The 18,592-nt window shown below is 42.0% G+C and overlaps 1 protein-coding gene across 3 annotated transcripts in view; it reads right to left on the bottom strand.

The window, feature by feature from the left end:
* The window catches only part of RAD51B (RAD51 paralog B), a 735,153-nt gene that overhangs the window by 123,178 nt on the left and 593,383 nt on the right, over window positions 1–18,592 (bottom strand). For all 3 annotated transcript variants that reach the window (XM_067028294.1, XM_067028293.1, XM_067028295.1), the window contains one exon: window positions 7,963–8,041. In XM_067028294.1, the coding sequence (XP_066884395.1) occupies window positions 7,963–8,041 (79 nt within the window). The remainder of the gene's footprint in view (window positions 1–7,962; window positions 8,042–18,592) is intronic.

An 18,592-nucleotide genomic window follows, 5' to 3' on the forward strand; every position in this document is an offset into this window, starting at 1 on the left:
TGGAAGAGGTTTTCAAAGAAAATCAACAACCTGAATTGATTTAACATCTTTTGATATTATTACCTGGGCATTTTCACAAATGCAAATTGTTAACTGTTAATTGTTAAAGATAGCCAAATGGCTTCCCGGTTCTAAAAGAGGGGCGTGGATCTAGTCTAACTACAGTCCAGGCCTTGGAATAAAGTTTTTCTCTATAATCTTATTCCAACTGACATTTTGTTCCATGGCTTTTTTTTGTTTGTTTTTTGCTTTTTTTGTTTTTTTAAGTGGAGATGGGAGAAAACATTTCGGAAAAAAAATGTGTTTAGTCTATGACTTTGGAACCAAATTTATACCCTGCCTTGTGCTATAAGCACCAGTAGCTCTTGTTCAATTATCTTTCTTGAATAGTTCACAATAGCAAAACATGTACTAAGTTTCTGCTTGACAGAGGTTCTGTCTTGGGAGGGGGAACAAGATTTCTGGGTGCTGATCTTTGGTGGCATTACTGACTGTGATACTCTACTCCTCTGCTCTAGACTCTACCAAAGAACGTCCTGATAGCATTTTAAATATATAATATTTTTTTCTTATTTTTTAAGAACAGAAAAGAGTTTTATTTGAGCCAAATAGAGTACTAGGCTGGAACCCCGCTTTCCAGATAACTCTGAGAAACTGCAATATTTATGTTGCATTTCAACATTATGCAACAAGTCCCGCCCTAGGGTCTGTACTGTTGTACCCTGGGGCCTAATCTCTGCAACTGGGCTCTTCTGGAAGAAATGTGTCACTAAATATTCATCTCCTCTTCTCTCTCATGATAATAGAACTCCCCCAATTTAGGTGGGCACATGGCCACCGAGATTAACAACTACATTTTCCAGTCTTTCTTTCCGTATATCGGTAGATTGGCAGAAATAATGTGTGTAACTTCTGGTTACTATCCTTAAAGGAAGGGAGTTGCCCTTTCCTCCCACCAAATCTCTACCCCACACAACTCCTGCTACCTGGATGCAGGACATGATACTGAGCGATTTTGGACCATGACAACAAGGGCAACATCCTAGGTATGATGGAGCAACAAGCTAAGAGCCAGGGCCCCTGGACCAACACGTGGGGCCAAGCTGCCATACCAGCTCTGGACTGCATTCCTCCACAGTGCTATGTGAGAAAGCAGTCAACCTCTACCTGTACACCACTGTTAATCTAGGTTGTGGTTCCACCCAGCCAAATTTATAACCCAACTATACTTAGGAAATTTCTTGAGGCATCACTGTATCAATGTGACTGTTCCATCTTAGCTTAGAATTTGGGGATTCAAGATTCAGGATGGGCCTAGAGTATCCCAACAGAGGCTCATGAAGCCTGAGAGATAAGTTGTCACAGGGGCTACCATGATGGAAGACAAGGGGGCCCAAATTCATTTCTGATTTTATAAAAAATCTTAGGAGCCCCGGCTGAGTACTTGGGAATGGCTACAAACCCAATTTTGAGGCAGTGAACATCACTTCACCTTTCTGGAACTCAGTTCCCTCACCTGAAAATGAAGGTGATGAATGGAACAAAAAGATCCCTTTCTGGGAGGTGTGTATCGTTAACTTTAGGAGGGGTAGAATAATTTCTGTCAGTTAATCATGTAAGTATATGCATAAAGCATGTGCACTGTGCAGAAGACCCCTCTAGAAGCTATGGAAACTTATATCCCAATGGCGGAGATAAAAGAGGCAGCCATAAAGAAACACAAGAAGATTGCCCATGGAAACATGACGGTGAATTTATAATTATAGGAATTGGTCCACTATCTCCAGAAGAAGTGTAAATTGGTAAACCTCTTTGGAGAGTAATTTGAAAATATATAGTAAAGATAAAAATGTGCATCCCCTGACTAGCCATTCTACTTTTTGATATATACCTAGAGAAACCCTCACACCTGCATACCAAGAAACATGGGCAACAGGATTCATTAAGTTAACAAGTAATCAAAATTTTTGTCAATGGGGGAATGGATAACATGTGGTACATTCATACAATGGATATGGATACCTCAGTTAAAATGAAAGAACATGATCTATGTGTATCAACACGGATATGTTGCAAAAACATAACGCTAAGTGAAAAAAGCAAGCTGTGGAATGATGTGTATAATAAAACGTTTATGAAAATTTAGGATGCACTCAAAACAAATCTGATGTTTGGATTCACATATATGTAGAAAAGTTTTTCAGAATGGGGAGAAGGATATACATCAAACCCTGCAGAGCTTTTACTTCTGTGGAGGAGTGGAGGGGAGAGAAGGAATGGACTTGGGATAGGAACAAAGGAGTTTTGAATTTTGTAAGGTTTTATCCCTGTAATTAAAAAAAAATCTGAAATTAGGAGTTTGGGATTAACATATACACACTGCTATATATAAAACAGATAAACAACAAGGACCTACTGTATAGTATAGGGAAATATACTCAATATCTTATAACAACCTATAATGGAAAGGAATCTGAAAAAGAATATATATGTATGACTGAATCACTTTGCTGTACACCTGAAACTAACACTGTAAATCAACTATACTTCGATTAAAAAAAAAAATCTGAAAAGAAAAAGACAAAATATTAACATTTGTTAATTCTGGATGTTAGAGTCATGGGTTTGCTTTATTATTTTCTGTACTGTTCAGTATTTAAAATATGTTTCCCACATGGAAAACAAAATCTCTCTTTGAGGCTAACAGTGAGAGGAAAAGAAAGGACCAAAGAAAAGGGTCAGTGCGGGACGATGTCACGGAGGGAGGGGATGTGAAGTGAATGTTGAAAGAGAAGGAGAGACTCTGCAGATGGGAGCCCTGCCTCTCTGCCCTGGGAAGCACCTCGTGGAGGGACAGTTAGAAGCAGCTCAGGACAATACGACAGGCCCGCTCTGCCCTCTCCTCTGTGACCTGTGCGAGCGAGTTCACCCTGCTCCGCTGAATCCCAGGGCTCTCTGCCAGGCTCCCCAAAGCATGCCAGGCTGTGCCAGGTGTGTGGGTGATATTTACCAAGCAGACACCTCCATACCTGGATGGAAACAGACTGAGATTCTTCTGGGTCACTTTGAGTCCACTGGGCAGAAACATTTAGATGGGTTACTGATTCTAACTGAAATCTGATGAAATCAGATCGTGGTATTTGGGGAAAAAGAATTTTTCAATGAATCATCCAGTTGGCTCAGTGACTACGAAAATGGGGTGGAAGAATGTAACTCAACTTTGTGACAAAGGAACAAACAGAGGAGATTAATGCCTTTCCAACATGCTTCAAAAGGTGGTCAAATAACCACTCTTGATTTTACAAGAAAGATGAGGCACATAGCTTTCCAGCTCTTAAAAAAAAATCATTGTTTCTTTGTTTTCTGGTTTATTCCGAGTCCCTATACTGGGTTATAGTATAGGGACTGCTTGGAAAAACAGAAAACTAGCTTTGTTTCTAGACTTCTCTGGACCAATCTCAGGGTGCTCTGGGCTCCCTGAGCTTCCCCAGCCCCAGCCCAAGGTTTACGCTGCTCATTCAAACCTAAACTAATAAGAATAGCACCAGAATCCAGATTCAACCTGTCTTACCGGATCTTTTTTTTTTTTTTAAAAACAATATAAAAGCACATAATTCTGTCCTGTTGAGAAACTAAGCCGTTGTCCTCTATCCTGTTCAAAACAACTTGGTTTTCGTTTTTCAAATGCTTCCTAGATTCCTAAGGAAAAGGAGAGTGTAGGGCAAGGGAAAAGTGAACAAGGAGGAGCCCCCCTGAGCTCACCTCTGCCTTTTCCCTGGCCATCCCCTCCTAGAGCATCTCCTTCTTTGCCAAGTCGGCAGGCCTTTATTGCCTGGACCCCCATGAAAGCCAGGATGGCTCGGGGAGACCCAGGTCCTGGGTTTTCCCTTTGCTCAGCCTGGCTGCTTTCAAGTACAGAATCATTATTCCTGGCCTTGACAAAGAGGTCCGGGGACCCCAGCTGTGTTCTGGGTGGCACAACATTTGGGGCTTGCTGGGGAAGCAAAGGATACGACCAGAACAGATGTGGGTCAAGTTGGAGTTCACTGTAAACGCCCCTTTCCCTTCTGCAGCCATGCGGTTCTGTGGACCCACTGCAATGCAAGCCAATTTCCAAAGCCAAGTCCCGCTTTTTCCTCTCCACTAGGTCCCGGCACCCCTTAGCCTCTCTCTGGGCTGGTCAAGCCTCTTTTTCCCACTCAGTGAACAGCGGGATTTCATGGTGAACTCTGGGAACAAAAGGAAAAATGGATTAAAGGGATCTTCCCTGACCCCCTCCACCTTTCCCACTTCAGTTGCACAAAATAGCTGAACTTTCCCTCTGCTGGGACCTGGCCCCTCTCAGAGTCTGAACCATCAGGAAGTTGGGGGCTGTGAGATCCCTTTCCTTTGGGGCTCAAATGTTTCCAGGGTCTGGGGCCCAAGTATTTCCAGAGTCGGGCCCAACCAGAAAAGGCCAGGATCCCGGACCAGTGTGAGGACAGACAAAGAAGATGCAAACAGCACGGTATTACCATGGTAATAGCCTGAGCCAGGCGACCTCCTGAAGATGCTGGAGGGTGGGTTTTCTTTCTTTTCCTTTTCTTTTATTTTTTCTTGCAAAAGGAGAATAGTTCCGCTTTCTATTTTACTACAACAATAGCATGGACCGGCTCCTTCAAGTGTTTAAAAAGCAGCCTGAGAAATCTCTATACCAAGCCCCTCAGTCTCTCCAGCCTGCCGTTTTATTGTCCCTCCCATCCCAGTGAACAAAGGGGCGGGAAGGCTGTAAGGCCCCCAGTTGTCGGCTGTTCTCAGCATCCTAATCCTTGCGAACCGGGGAGGGGAATGGCCTGTGGAGCCGGTAAATCGAATGTTGGCCTCACCTTTTATTCCCTCCCACGGCTCCCGCACTCAGGAGCTCTTCAGGATATGCTTCCCATATCTCTTCCCTCTTGCGTCTCCCTTGTAAAGCAATTATACTCCAATAAAGATGTTAAAAAAAAAAAAAAAAAACCAACCTCCTGGTTAGCAGGCTGGTAGGAATCTTGAGGCTTGCTAAGGGGATGAAAGGCACCGAGCGATCATTCCCACACTAACAGCCCTGCTCCCCACCCAAAAAACCAGGGTAGCCCGTTTGGATTATTCTTTACTGCCACTTCAGGCTAGCTCCATTACAAAGACGGAATGTTGAGCCACAGTGGCTGGGCTGGCAGTTTCCTGTTTAGTTGGTACCATAGGAGCTGCCCTCCCTTTTCCAGCCCTTCCCCTCTCTGTCTCTATGCCCCTCAGACATGGCTTGCATACCCCCTCCCGGAGCTGTAGGTACCAACCTCCATGCCACCTCAGGACTATTGTGCCAGAGCAACCCCTCACACAAGAAAAGCTTCTTGGCCTTGATATCTGGTACCTTTCCAAGGTTATCACCCAGGGATCAAAGGTTTCTTTGCTTTAAACCTGGGGAATGGTGCAGGTGTTTTTTTTAGCTCAGTCATCTGGTAAGACTGGGGGCAAAAATAAGCTTTTATGTTCTGGTTTGTGGAGATCTCAAGGGTAGAACTCTACTGAGCTAAGTGAATGATAAGTACACCATCTCCTTGGAGAATCACATAAAGGTGAAGTGGGAAGGCCTTTAGAGATCACCCAGGCCGATGACTGCAATCCAAGTAAGAAAAACATTTTGCACTGCAACCTCTGTACATAAACTCATAATGCATGTACACATACACACAATCACACAAGAAATATTTCATGAAACAGTAGAATATGTGTGTTATGTTATTTTCCATTCTCTATTTCTTTTTTTTTTTAATGCTGGTTATGATTCCTTAATTTTATTTCATGACCCACCAATGGGTTGCAAAACAGTTTGCAAAGCACTGAATCAAGGTCAACATTATCTTTTTCAAGCCGACACAACTAGGATGTTAGAGATTTTCTCAAGAACCCACCAGAGCTGGAATGGAAATCCAAGGTGGTCTCTCTAATACAGGAGGGATCCCCATTTTTCTGAGGATCAGAGCTCCTTTTTGTTTCCCCAAAGCCTTGGGAGCACATAGCCAGAGGGGAGGGAATGCCCAGAGGTTTGCATTAAGTGGCATTGCTGACAGGGGTCGAGAGTTCTGCCACCTCCAAAAAACCTCAGAGAGGAAGGTGTAGTTTCAAAAGCAAATAGGTGAGGCTCTGAAATCTCCCAGACATTTTTATTTACTGGTTGGGATTCTTGCATCATCAGACACTTTCCTGAATGTTTCTCTTTCCTGGACACCCAGCTCCAGGTCAGCCTCCTTTAGTAATCCACTTTCTCCCATTTTCCAACTATTTCTAATAGTCTTTCTTTGTAGTTTCTCAACCCCTACCAATTCATTGTAGTTCCAGTTTCTAAATATTTTCCCTAACAATTTCCTCCTTCCTGTCAAAATCATGATCTTAGCAATGAGAGTCAGAGAGGCAATTCTATGTATCTTGTTCCCACAAATATTATCCAAAAGTTATCCAAATAAGACCATGCTTTCAAATGTTATTTACCAAAATGCCGAGTGATCAAGATACAGGCACCATATCAAGGCTCTCCTACAAGCCATCTGGGCAGAACTGGCCCTTTTCCTCCTGAAATTATCTTGTAATCTTCCATAGAACTTCTTGAAATCTTCATCTAAAATTGCTATTTACTAGACTTCTAATCTTTTAAGAAACGCTCTAAAAATGAAGAGCCAAAGGGCACACTGTGCACTGGGTAAACACAAGTCCAGCTTTCTGATTGCTTATTACTTATACACCCTTAGAGAGTCTGTAACAAAGGGGCCTGCTGTTTGCTTTGCTTAATCTGGTCTTAAAATCTCTGCTTCTTTGTCAGAAAACAATATTTGCAATTGTAAAAAAAATATTTACCAAGGAACTTAGATAGCATAAGTCAAAGGCTAAGAGTCAAAGGTCAGTAGTTCTTACTCCAAATTTCCCTGGACCCGAGTCCCTGCTGTGGAGCTCAGCTGCACCAAACAAACATGCTGCTTTCTGGGTCCATTAAGAAGTGGACATTTTAGAAGGAGAGGAAAAGGAAGGCTGCAGCCTGTTCCTCAGTCAGAAGCATGAACTGTCCAGCCTGCCCCACAAAAGTCCTGCTAGATCTTTGCAATGCAATGTGTCTCCGTGGGGATATTGTAAGGACTTACCCTGTTTCACAAACTTGGGAAAAATACTCAGCTTACAAAATCCTAAAGGGCACATATTCCTCCCATGGACAAAAATGACAATATGCTCCTCTGTGGTTCCGGCTAGATGGGCACCTACGCATCTCCTGGGGTAGGGCCTCCTGCCTGACAGCGGGGGACAGGTGTGTATCCTGAGCACTTCTGTGGGGACCCTTCTTAATCTACAAAGCTGTCTGGGACATCTGACCCTGTGGGCTAAGTTCAATGGGGTTTGAATTTACCCCCTCCTGTTCATTGTTTTCTGCAGACCTGCCATTGGATGCCTTTCCTAACCACCCGAGGACCCAGCATCTGGGAATGATTCCCCTCAATCCACTTTTCCCCCTGTTTGTTGAATTAGTTCTAGGTTGTGGTTCTAGTTCTAGGTTGTGCTCTCATGAAGCCATGACGTTCTTCTACCCGCTAAGTGAGAAGGCACTGAGGCCGGGCTGGGCCCTCCACGCTGGTGTCAGAGACCTACCTCCTGGTCCCTCACCCCATGGAATCTGCGAAGAGGACTGGGGTGGTTGCAGTTCCTAGCCTACTCGATTTGTCCCTCATTCTTGGGTTGTCTGTTAGGAGATTCTATAGTTCTCCATAACCTCTGTCAAATTCTTGCCACAATTGCCAGTCTCTCTTATCTTATCAGGATAAACATCACGGGTCAATTCATCTTGGCCTTTGATTCCATCCCGAAGGAGCTTCTATCAGGAACACAGCAGTAATTATCATCTGCAATGGGCAGCACTGAGCATAATCAGCCTAAAGAAATGAATTAATCTGAGAATCTTACCTTGAAGAACCAGGCCTTCCTTCTCAATGGTGTAGACAAATGTGGTGAAGGTCGCCAGAGGGGACTTGGCAATGAGAATCTGCACAGAAAGCATATTTGCTCAGGATTAGTCAAAGGAAATAGAGATGAGCCTCTATTCATTCCTATTCCCACTTTGAAACAAAGTGGGAACATGTGACTATAAACTGTGAGGTTTATTTATTGTGAAATTATTTCAGAAACAAATGAGTATTATTCCTTCAGTCAACTGATCACCTTGGAAGGCTGTACATCAATTCCAACTATTCTACCACTGAATGCCATATTCTTGAACCTGTTCAGGAAATTAGCTTGATTGAAGAGTCGAAGATGGAGAAGAAAGAGATGGGAATCCTGGAGTTAGTTAGGAAGCTACTGTAATAATTCAGGCATGAGATGACAAGAGCCTAAACCACAGGTGTGTCAGGAAGAATGGGAAAAAAGGAAATGGAGAAGAGAAATGTAAATCCTTTAGCTCAAAGAGCAATAGAAATAAACATATCCCAAACCTCAGATCTTTACTGCCTGCATGAAAAAATTGGACATGAAACCAAAAGGGTATAAATAAACAGTATTCAATAAAGTATCATACTATATTTTTGAAAATTTATTTTATAGACCACAGAATCTGAGACTCAGACAAAAGGATGTGATATTCCAATGCAACCACTAAATGACATCTGAGCCTAAGCCTTTCAGCTCAGGGGCGCTACCTCCATCATCTGACAGCTTCCTCCCCCAGGGAGCTCATGCCCACTATGTGAACATGCCCAGAGCCCCAGTCAGAAGGACCTCACACGAAGGGACCTCACACCTGGAAGTACCTCCCTTCCAGGAAATCAAGGGGTTTGGACAGGTCATTGATTAATGCCCTGTCCCTCCCAAGCAGGGTTTAAAATGGATTATCAAAAGGATGATTGCATGCAGTTAGAAAGAGGAAGTGATCAGTTACGTCAGATGAATCCCATTTCCTTTTTTGGCAAAGAACTCCCAGAATGATAGATCAGAGGGCCACCACGGGCATGAGCTACCTGATTTTCAGCAAAAAATGTAACAAATTCTCAGTAGCCTCCTAGATAAAGTAAAAACAAGTTGGGCTGGATGTTAACACCATTAAGTGGATTTGAAAGCAACCAGAAGGTCAATAGCAATCTGGTGAGGGGTAACAACCTCTATAGTAGAATGTACTTGATTCTATCCTTAGTCCTATATCATATTAAACATTTTTACTGACCTGAATGAGGACACTGATGTATTCAACTGTTATATTCAATCTATACAACACATTTGGGATCCAGCAGGGAATAGAACTGGCAAAAATTGCTACCTTAATAGAGCTTACATAAAGGAGGCAAAAGATAATATACAAAATGAATAAGTAGTGAAATATATGGCATATTCGATGATTATATGTGCTATGGAGGAAAAACAGCAGAGAAAGAGTATAGGAAGTGTACTGGATCAAAAGAGGGGGTCAATTTAAAATAGGGTAGTAAGAGAAGACCTCATTGAAAATGTGACATCTGGACTTGTGGATCATGTGACTAAACCAATTGATGGGATGCTGAATATGGTAAAAGAAGACAAAAAAATTTAGGAGAAGAGTTACTATATTAGGTTAGACAATCATATGAAAACAAATCTCAATTTGGTTACAGTGTTGGGACAAATCCTACAAATCTTTTAGGACACAATTTTATTGAAATATATGTAAGGTCTTGGCCTTAAGAATAGAGGACCAACTATTGGTTACAGAATGGGGAAGATGAGATTTAACATTCAGAAAATGAATTAGGTGTTGGTTTACTACAGTTCAATACCAGTTGGCTGTGAGATGTGGTTTGCAAAAATCTAGTGTGATCTCAGGTTATATCAATGGAAACATAGTATCTAGAACAAGGGAAGTATCTAGAAAAAGGTCCTGCTCTTCTCATTCAGCAAACCATGCTGGGTGCAACGTGTTTGGATTGGAGCCCAAATTCCCACAGGGAAATGACAAACAAGAGAACAACTGGGGGAGAACCATCAAGGTGGTTAGATGCCCAAAGCAACCCATGACCACAAACACTTCAATATAAACATGTTGGTAAGAGGCTTGAGGTGAAGGTACATATTGCTTTTAATATGAGTCTTCTGACCTGGAGATTCTATAGTGTAACACAGTATAGAGGGGAAGTGTAAATTAGCTTTTTAGCCCAAGAGATTTCAGAGAAAAAAGTGATGCTTGCCACCTATCTTTGGGAATACATATTGACTCTTCCCTTTTTTAGACTTGAATGAGTACCCCATGCCCTTGTGCCTTTCAAACAATAAATTACCCTCTTATAAAGCAAACAACCCTCCCTAGCAGATACCTTAGGCTGTTCTGTTTTAGATGCTGTCAACCCATAAAGCTGGGGTGTTCTAATCACTGCCTGACTTGTGCTGTTGTCAGGTGTCCTTCTGTCTTCTTCAATACAGAAGCCCGGCAGGGAGGGCCTGGCTGCTTAATAAAATTCCGGGGCCTTAGTGAAAAAATTTTTATCATACTCAGCCATGTGTGCAGTGTGTGTAGCTGGCTTTGGAACCCTCTGAGGGTTCACGGAAATATGTAGTTGGGTAAGCATGAGTACAGACCCATGCGGCTCCGAAAACCCTGGAACTCCACAAGACAGGTGTGTGGTATTGTGAGCCATAATCCCACTTCCTGCTAATAGCCAGATTGTTTTTTTCTGTTTTTTCTTGAATGTTTCCTTCATATCAGACAAGCTCGACTGTAGCTACATCCTAATGGATACACTTTCTCCTCTCTTCACCTGTCCTTGCAAGGAACGTGTTCATCAATATTTTTAAATTATTCGAGGAACATTTAAGGTATACCTAATATGTACTAGGTGTTGGGTCCCAAATCCCACTACTGTCTGGAAGTTATTTCCATTCTTTGTACCATCCACCCATCTACGCATGTACTTGTTCAACCCACAAACATTTACTGGGTAATTTCCCTTGTGCTAGGCACTGTTCTAGGTGCAGGGGACATAGCAGTGGGCAAGACAGATAAGGTCCTTGCTCTCATGGAGCTGACATTCTGGTGGCAGAAGATAATACAAGGAAGCCTTTAGGCCTTTGGGCATTTTTTCACTTTGACCTTCTACTGTGAGCCCTTCATTCTTGGGCACTCATTCACTCATTCAGTCCATCCATCCATCAGCAAACATTTACTGAGTACCTACTATGGGTCAGGAGGATTCAATTTGTGCTGTGTGAATTTGCACTTTTTAAAAGACTGCCATCTGAGACACACAGATACAGAGAACAAACTAGTGGTTACCATGGGGTGGGGGGCTCAGAGGGGTGGGGGGAGGGGAGGTATAAACTATTGGGTGTAAGATAGGCTCTAGGATGTACTGTACAATAGGAAAATATAGCCAATAGATGGTGGGAAATATAGCCAATATTTTATAATAACTGTAAATGGATAGTAAACTTTAAAAGTTGTACAAAAAATACACAAAAATTTTTAAAAAAAGAAAAAGAAAACAGACACACAATCATAGCGTAGACCATTAATTAAACTTCCACCATTAAGACGAACAACAACAAAAAAGACTGTCATCTGTTTCTACCTCAATTTATTTCCTAGATGTACGTTCTGAATTCTTGATGGGATTGCACAGATCAGGGGCATTTCCTCTGATTCCATACCCTTCCATTCCATAGGGCCCAGTCTAGTGCTTTTTTGCATGTGTGGGCTCCTCAAATGACTGATGGGCATTTTCTTCACTGTTCCTCACTTTATCCCCATGCTGTATGTGTGAAGGTTTCTCCTAGTGTACAAGCGAAAATCCAGAGGCCTAGGTACTCTAAATAAAACAAGGGGGGAGAAGTTGGCTCTTGGAGCTCACTGGCCTCCCCTTACAGACCCTCTTCCCTTTCTTTTACATCCCTCCACTCAGGTACCTATTTTGCTCTGAGCAAATAAGTTGTCAGCTGATTCTCTTCAGCTCTAAAGCATAGCTGGTTTAAACCTTCCAGTGTTACCCTTTCTGGTGTTTGCATTTTAATATGAGACTCTCAGAAAAGAGGAATTGATCTAAAATGGTGGAAAGTCCTACAGGATTGGGGTGGGGGTTGGGGCCTTACAAGGTTCCCACAGTAATGATGATGATGGAAATGACAACCAACAGACGTTATTCCTCAGAACAACCCTTCGAGGTAGGCAGCTCACAAGTGCCGAAGACAGGATTCCAGCCCAAGCCAACTAGTTTTGTGGTCTGTACTTTTTTTTTTTTTTTTTTTTTTTTTTTTTTTTTTGCGGTACGCAGGCCTCTCACTGCCGTGGCCTCTCCCGTTGTGGAGCACAGGCTCCGGACGCGCAGGCTCAGCGGCCATGGCTCACGGGCCCAGCCGCTCCACGGCACGTGGGATCTTCCAGGACCCGGGCACAAACCCGTGTCCCCTGCATCGGCAGGCGGACTCTCAACCACTGCGCCACCAGGGAAGCCCTATAGTCTGTACTTTTAACCAGCACGATGGTAGCTCCCGATCTGTCAAGCACAGATCAATCCAGTTCCATGGGATAAGACATCAAAGAGGCAGAATACATAACACCAAATAAGGGCATTTCTTCTGCAGCATGGGTAGGGCACGATTCAAGACAAAGAAGGGAACCGGCCAGGGCATCCATGCAGGTTGATTCAGCTGTTCACAAGCTTCCTCTACCCTTCATGTCTGAATGTCCAAATCCTGCCTACTCTTTGAACCCCATAAAAATGCTACCTCTTCCAGAAAGCGTATGCCAATTTCTCCAGCCTGGGGTAATGGCTCTTGAACCCACCACACTATCTGTACCTCCCTAATAGTGCTTACTGTTCTCTCCACCATTTTATAGTTAATGTTACTTGAATTTACTACCACGTATTTGAAGGCAGAGACCATCATCATCATGGCTGCTCCTCCTAGTGCTACCAATCTCCAGTGTGGTGCTGTATGCATAACAGAAGCTCAATTATGAAATACACACAAAAAATGGTGACCCTCAGAAGCTCTGACTCATACCCATTTTGAGGACTTAACTGGCACCCCATTCCCAAAGTTGGGGGACTTAGAAGATGCCATAGAAAAGAGCAGGCTGCCCAGTCAATCGCTGCCAAGATTCTCAGGTTGGGCAGGACCAAAGTCAAGTCTTTGGTTTCAGCTTGCTATAGCATCACATGTTTTTCCTGGCAAGATCCCACTTCCAAGAGGCTCAGAAAGTGGAAAAGGAGCCATAGCACAGAAAGTGCTGGGCTTAGGAACCTCAGGCCTCCTCCAGGATGGTGACACCTTCTAGGGATAGTGCCTGTGTCCTTTTAAAGTATAGGTGCGACCCTCCTCTGGAGCAACCCAGCCTATCCCTTCACCTCCACGGGTGGCCAGGAAGGCCAGTGTGGAGAAGACAGCACAAAGATGTCAGGAACCTTGGCTACAGGCTATCCTGGAGGCTGTTTTTATAGAGTTCTGGTCCTGGCAGGGTATATGAGTTTCTGCAAAAGAGCCCTGACTTGAGGAAAAAGTGAATTTTGCCTTTGTGGCCCAGGGAAGCAGACATGAATAGGCAGTCGTGCGCTGAGGGTAAGCTGGCACTGGTTCTTCCACTTTCTCTTCTCCATATCCTGTGCCAGGCAGGCTTCCTTTAACACTGCTAATGAATCCTTCCTCTCTTTTATTTCCTTCCCCTTCCCACCCATTACCCCAAATCTCATATTGGTTGGGGGCAAAGGGCAGAGTAAAATGAGCTGGCAGAAGGAAAGTGTAAGCAGAGTTTCTTCCTGTAGGGGCAGGTGGTAGGCCTGGTGTTCTTTCTGGCCCTTTCTTTCTATTTACAAAACGCAGGGCCCAAGGACAATGTAATGTGTTCAGCCAAGAAAACTGGAGTGAGAAGCGGTTGAGTTGGATAGCTCAGAAATAGGACTTTGCATCCATCCACAGTTTCCCAGCTTGCTAATTTTTTAACCCTATCTCAGTCTCCCCCATGATCAGCAAGATTATGTGGCAGTTGATGAACTCACCAGCGTTGCCCTTGTTGAACATGTCTGATACTTTCATCTGTACACAAGGGTCCTGCTGAGAAGCAAAGGCAGCAAACCCACTGACTTTAAAATGTCCTTCAACAGGGACCCTATTATCTCATTTCAACTGGATGCCTGGGCTAATAAAACCCATTGCTAAGCTAACCAAACCTTTCCTCTAGCTGTGCCAAATGTCTGCGACAGAAATCCTTCATGCCAGGGATTTTCCTCCTTGTCCAAGACTTAGAAAAAGGTTGTTTTCTCAGCTGCTTTGAAGCCCAGGAAGAGAGCCAGGGAGGCAAACAAGCCAGCCAGTCTTGCATCAGATAATTCAACAGGCTTTTGATAACCTCAAGTCTTCTGTCCCTTCTCCAGGTTGAGCTGAACTCTCCAAGCCAAGGGACAGAAAGGCCGGAAATGCTCCAGACAGGAAGATCTCTGTGGCTGGAAGGAGGCCACAGGATCAGGGGGGCTTGAAGTGTACTCAACGATCCTCAAAGGAATTCCCTAGTCATTGTGTTAAGAGAGCTGGAGGGAAAGGTGGCAGAGGTCCAGGTCCCAGTCCATATCTGGATTGTATACTGATTAGAATCGGCTCCATCACTTGGAAAATCACTCCCCATGGAACACTGAAGCCTCAGTACCAACAGCTTTGCAAGATTATGAGGGGAGAGTAGAGAATGAGTTTAACGGTGTCTAAACTGCTTTCTCAAAATAGGGGAGCAAGATCTGTAGAAGTAATACAGTGCTGGAAAATGACAGGGTGGAAAAATGAACTGTGTTTGAGCAGGCATGAACTTATTAATTTACCTACATGTGGCCTATTTCATCACTTTTCCTACAGAAACTGGGGGCAGAAATCTGAAGTTGATTTGAATCCCTTATGAAATATAATTCTAGACCCTGGGAAGATTCTCCTAGAAAGCTTGGCCCTGAGGCTACAAGATCTTATTCCCCCCCAGAGTATCATTATGCTCTTTCATAACATCTCTCTGGGTGAAGTGATTGTTTAAGAATGTTTATATAATACATTAGGTTCCCAAAGTTTATAAACTAAAAGAGCTTGTCCCTTAAAGAAAACATTAATTTCTTCAGATCAATAGGCTATTAACTTATAAATTATGGGATGGCAATAGTTCAGGGTCAGAGTGGTATTTCGAGTTTATAATTTTCCCATCATTTATTATGAAAAATTTCAAACATGCAGCAAAATTAAAAGAATTTTATAGTGAATACCCAGAAACCTATCAAGTAGATTCTACCACTAACATTTTATTATACTTGTTTTTATCACTTATCTATTCATCCACCAACCCATCTTATTTGTTTGTTGTTGTTGCATTTTAAAGTAAATTGCAAACATCAGTGCACTTCCCCCTAGATACTTTAGCATTCATATAATTAACTATAAGCTTAATATTTGTTCATATATTTTAAAAACCATGTTAGGGTTTTTTTTTCCAGTGAGCTTTATATGTAGTTTGAAAGAGTTAGTGATTTTTCCCCAATTATACTAAAATCAGAGAGAATTTAGTGACTACACCTACATGGTAGTATGCAAATTTCTATAGTCAAAGAATATGGATCATTAGTTCTTTCTATATTAAATATCAGCTTTATGGAGGTGAATTTACACACAATAAAATTCTTAAGATAGGTATGTAAGTTATATATTTCCCTCCAAGCACCACTTTAGTTGCATCGAATAAGTTTTGGTATGTTGTATTTTTGTTTTCATTTTCTCAAATTATTTTCTAATTTCCCTTGTTATTTATTCTTTGACTTGTTGCTTATTTAGGAGTGACTGTGTGAGTATCTGTTTAATTTGTACACATTTGAGAATTCCCCAAATTTCCCTTTGTTATTGACTATTAATTCCATTTCAGTGTGATTAGTGTGCATAGTTTTGTCCTTTTAAATTAACTGAGGCTTGTTTGGTGGCCTAATATACGGTTTATCCATGAGAATGTTCCACAAACACTTGAGAAGAATGTATATCTGCCATTGCTTGGTAGAGTGTTCTACAGATGCCTATTAGGTCTAGTTGGCTTATAGTATTGGTCAGGTCTTCTATTTCCTTGTTGATCTTCTGCATAGTTGTTCTATCCATTATTGAAAGTGGATATTGAAGTCTCCAACTATTGCTGTTGAATTGTCGATTTCTCCCTTCAATTCTGTCAGCTTTTGCTTCATATATTCTGGGGCTCAGTTAGGTGCATATATGGTTAACATTGTTATGTCTTCCCGATGGATTCACCCTTTTATCATTATAAAATGTCCTTTTTTTGTTTCCAGTAATAATTTTCGTCTTAAAGTCTATTTTGTCTGATATTAGTATAGCCACTCTAGCCCTTTTTTGGTTACTGTTTGTAAAATGGTTCCTAGACCCAATTCCAAGGTGTATATTTGTGGAGACCTTCCCACACCAACAAGCAATTCTCAGACACCAGCAGGGTGTCTGAGAATTGAACCCTGCTTCTGACATTATCTACCCAGAGATAGAATCATATTTCACAGGTAAAGGGCTCAGTCCCACAAGACTTTAGATGGCCCTCTACTTCAGATGCCAGTTGCAAGCCCAGGTTTATACCTATGCTTCTGACTGACTGCATACTAACTGGAGGTTCCCATGACCCTCTCCTTGTGTTCAATTAATTTTCTAGAATGGCTCACAAAAGTCAGGAAAGTCCACTTACTCACTAGACTACCGATTTATTATAAAGGATATTAGAGGATACAAATCAACAACCAGATGAAGAGACATAAAGGGTGAGGTCCCAAACAAAATAGCTTCTGTCCTAGTGGAGCTTGGGGTCCAGCATGGTGGCATGTGGAAGTGTTCTTGTTCCCCAATGTGGAAGCTCTCTGACCCCCTCTCTTTTTGGGTTTTTATGAAGGCTTAATTACATAGGCATAATTGATTAACTCATTGTCCATTGCTGACTGATTCAACTTCTATCCCCTCTGCCCTCCCCAGAAATCAGAGGGTGGGACTGAAAGTTCCAACCCTTTTTTCATGGTTGGTTCTCCTGGAAACCAGCACCTATCCTTAGGTGCTTCACAGAAGTCATCTTCATTAACATAAACCCAGTTGTGGTGGAAAGGGCTTATTATAAATAACAAGACAACCATTTCACTATTATGGCTCTGAAGCATTTTCAGAAACTAAGGACAAGAGACTAAATATTGTAACAAAAGATGCTCCTGTTGCTCTTATTGCTCAGAAAATTCCAAGGGTTTTGGAACATGTGAGTCAGGAACTATGGATGAAGACTAAATATATATGAGAAATATATTTTGGTCATCTGAATGACCAAATATATATACTTCTTATAAATCACAATATCACAGTTTGCATGGTATATAATTTCCATTCTTTAATTTCAATTGATTTATGTCTTTGACTATACAGTTGGATCATGGGGGTGGGGTTTGATTGAAGTGTTGAGTCCATTTACTTTTTTTTTTCAATTTTTTTCAATTTTTAAAATTTTTGGCTGCATTGGATCTTCATTGCTGCACGTGGGCTTTCTCTAGTTGCGGCAAGCGGGGGCTACTCTTCGTTGTGGTGTGTGGGCTTCTCATCACGGTGGCTTCTCTTGTTGCAGAGCACAGGCTCTAGGCACCCAGGCTTCAGTATTTGCAGCATGCGGGCTCAGTAGTTGTGGCACGTGGGCCCTAAGGCTTGCAGGCTTCAGTAGTTGTGGCGCGCGGTCTTAGTTGCTCTGCAGCATGTGGGATCTTCCCAGACCAGGGATCGAACCTGCGTCCTCTATATTGACAGGTGGATTCTTAACCACTGTACCAGCAGGGAAGTCCTGAGTCTGTTTACTTTTAATGTGATTATTGATAAGATAGGATATATGTCTGTCATTTTGCTATGTGTTTTTCTGTGTTTTTCTGTGTTTATGTTCCTCTATTTTTCTACTACTAACTTCTCTGTGTTAGATATTTTTCTAGTTTACCATTTTAATTCTTTTGTTTCTTTTACTATCCATTTTCTTATAGATTGCCATGGGGATTGCTATTAACATTTTAACTTAAAATAATCTAGTTCAGTCTGATACTACCTTAATTTAAATTGTTTACAAAAAACCTACTTTGCTCCAATGTAGGTCCATTCTCTTCTCCTTTGTACTACCATTGTTATGCAAATTACATCTTTATACATTAGAAGTCCACCAACATAGTTTTATATTTATTGCTTTATGCAGTTGTCTTTCAAATCATATTAGAGAAAAAAGGAATTACAAAAAAAATCCCACATTCATGCTTCTATATTTACCTATATATTTACCTTTACCAATGCTCTTTACTTTTTCAGGTGGATTCAAGTTACCCTCAGAGTCTTTTTATTTCAGCTTGAAGGACTCCTTTTAGTATTTCTTGTAGGGTAGGTGTACTAGTGACAAGTTCTCAGATTTTGTATTTCTGAGAGTGTCTTAATTTCTTCTTCATTTTTGAAGGATAGTTTTGCTGGATATACAATTCTTGGTTGACAGTCTTCCTTTCAGCAATTTGATTACATCTTTCCATTGCCTTATGGCCTCCACAGTTTCTGATCAGGAGTCAGCCTATAATTT

This window comes from Kogia breviceps, chromosome 3 (genome assembly GCF_026419965.1).
Source record: "Kogia breviceps isolate mKogBre1 chromosome 3, mKogBre1 haplotype 1, whole genome shotgun sequence".
Lineage (NCBI taxonomy): Eukaryota > Metazoa > Chordata > Mammalia > Artiodactyla > Physeteridae > Kogia > Kogia breviceps.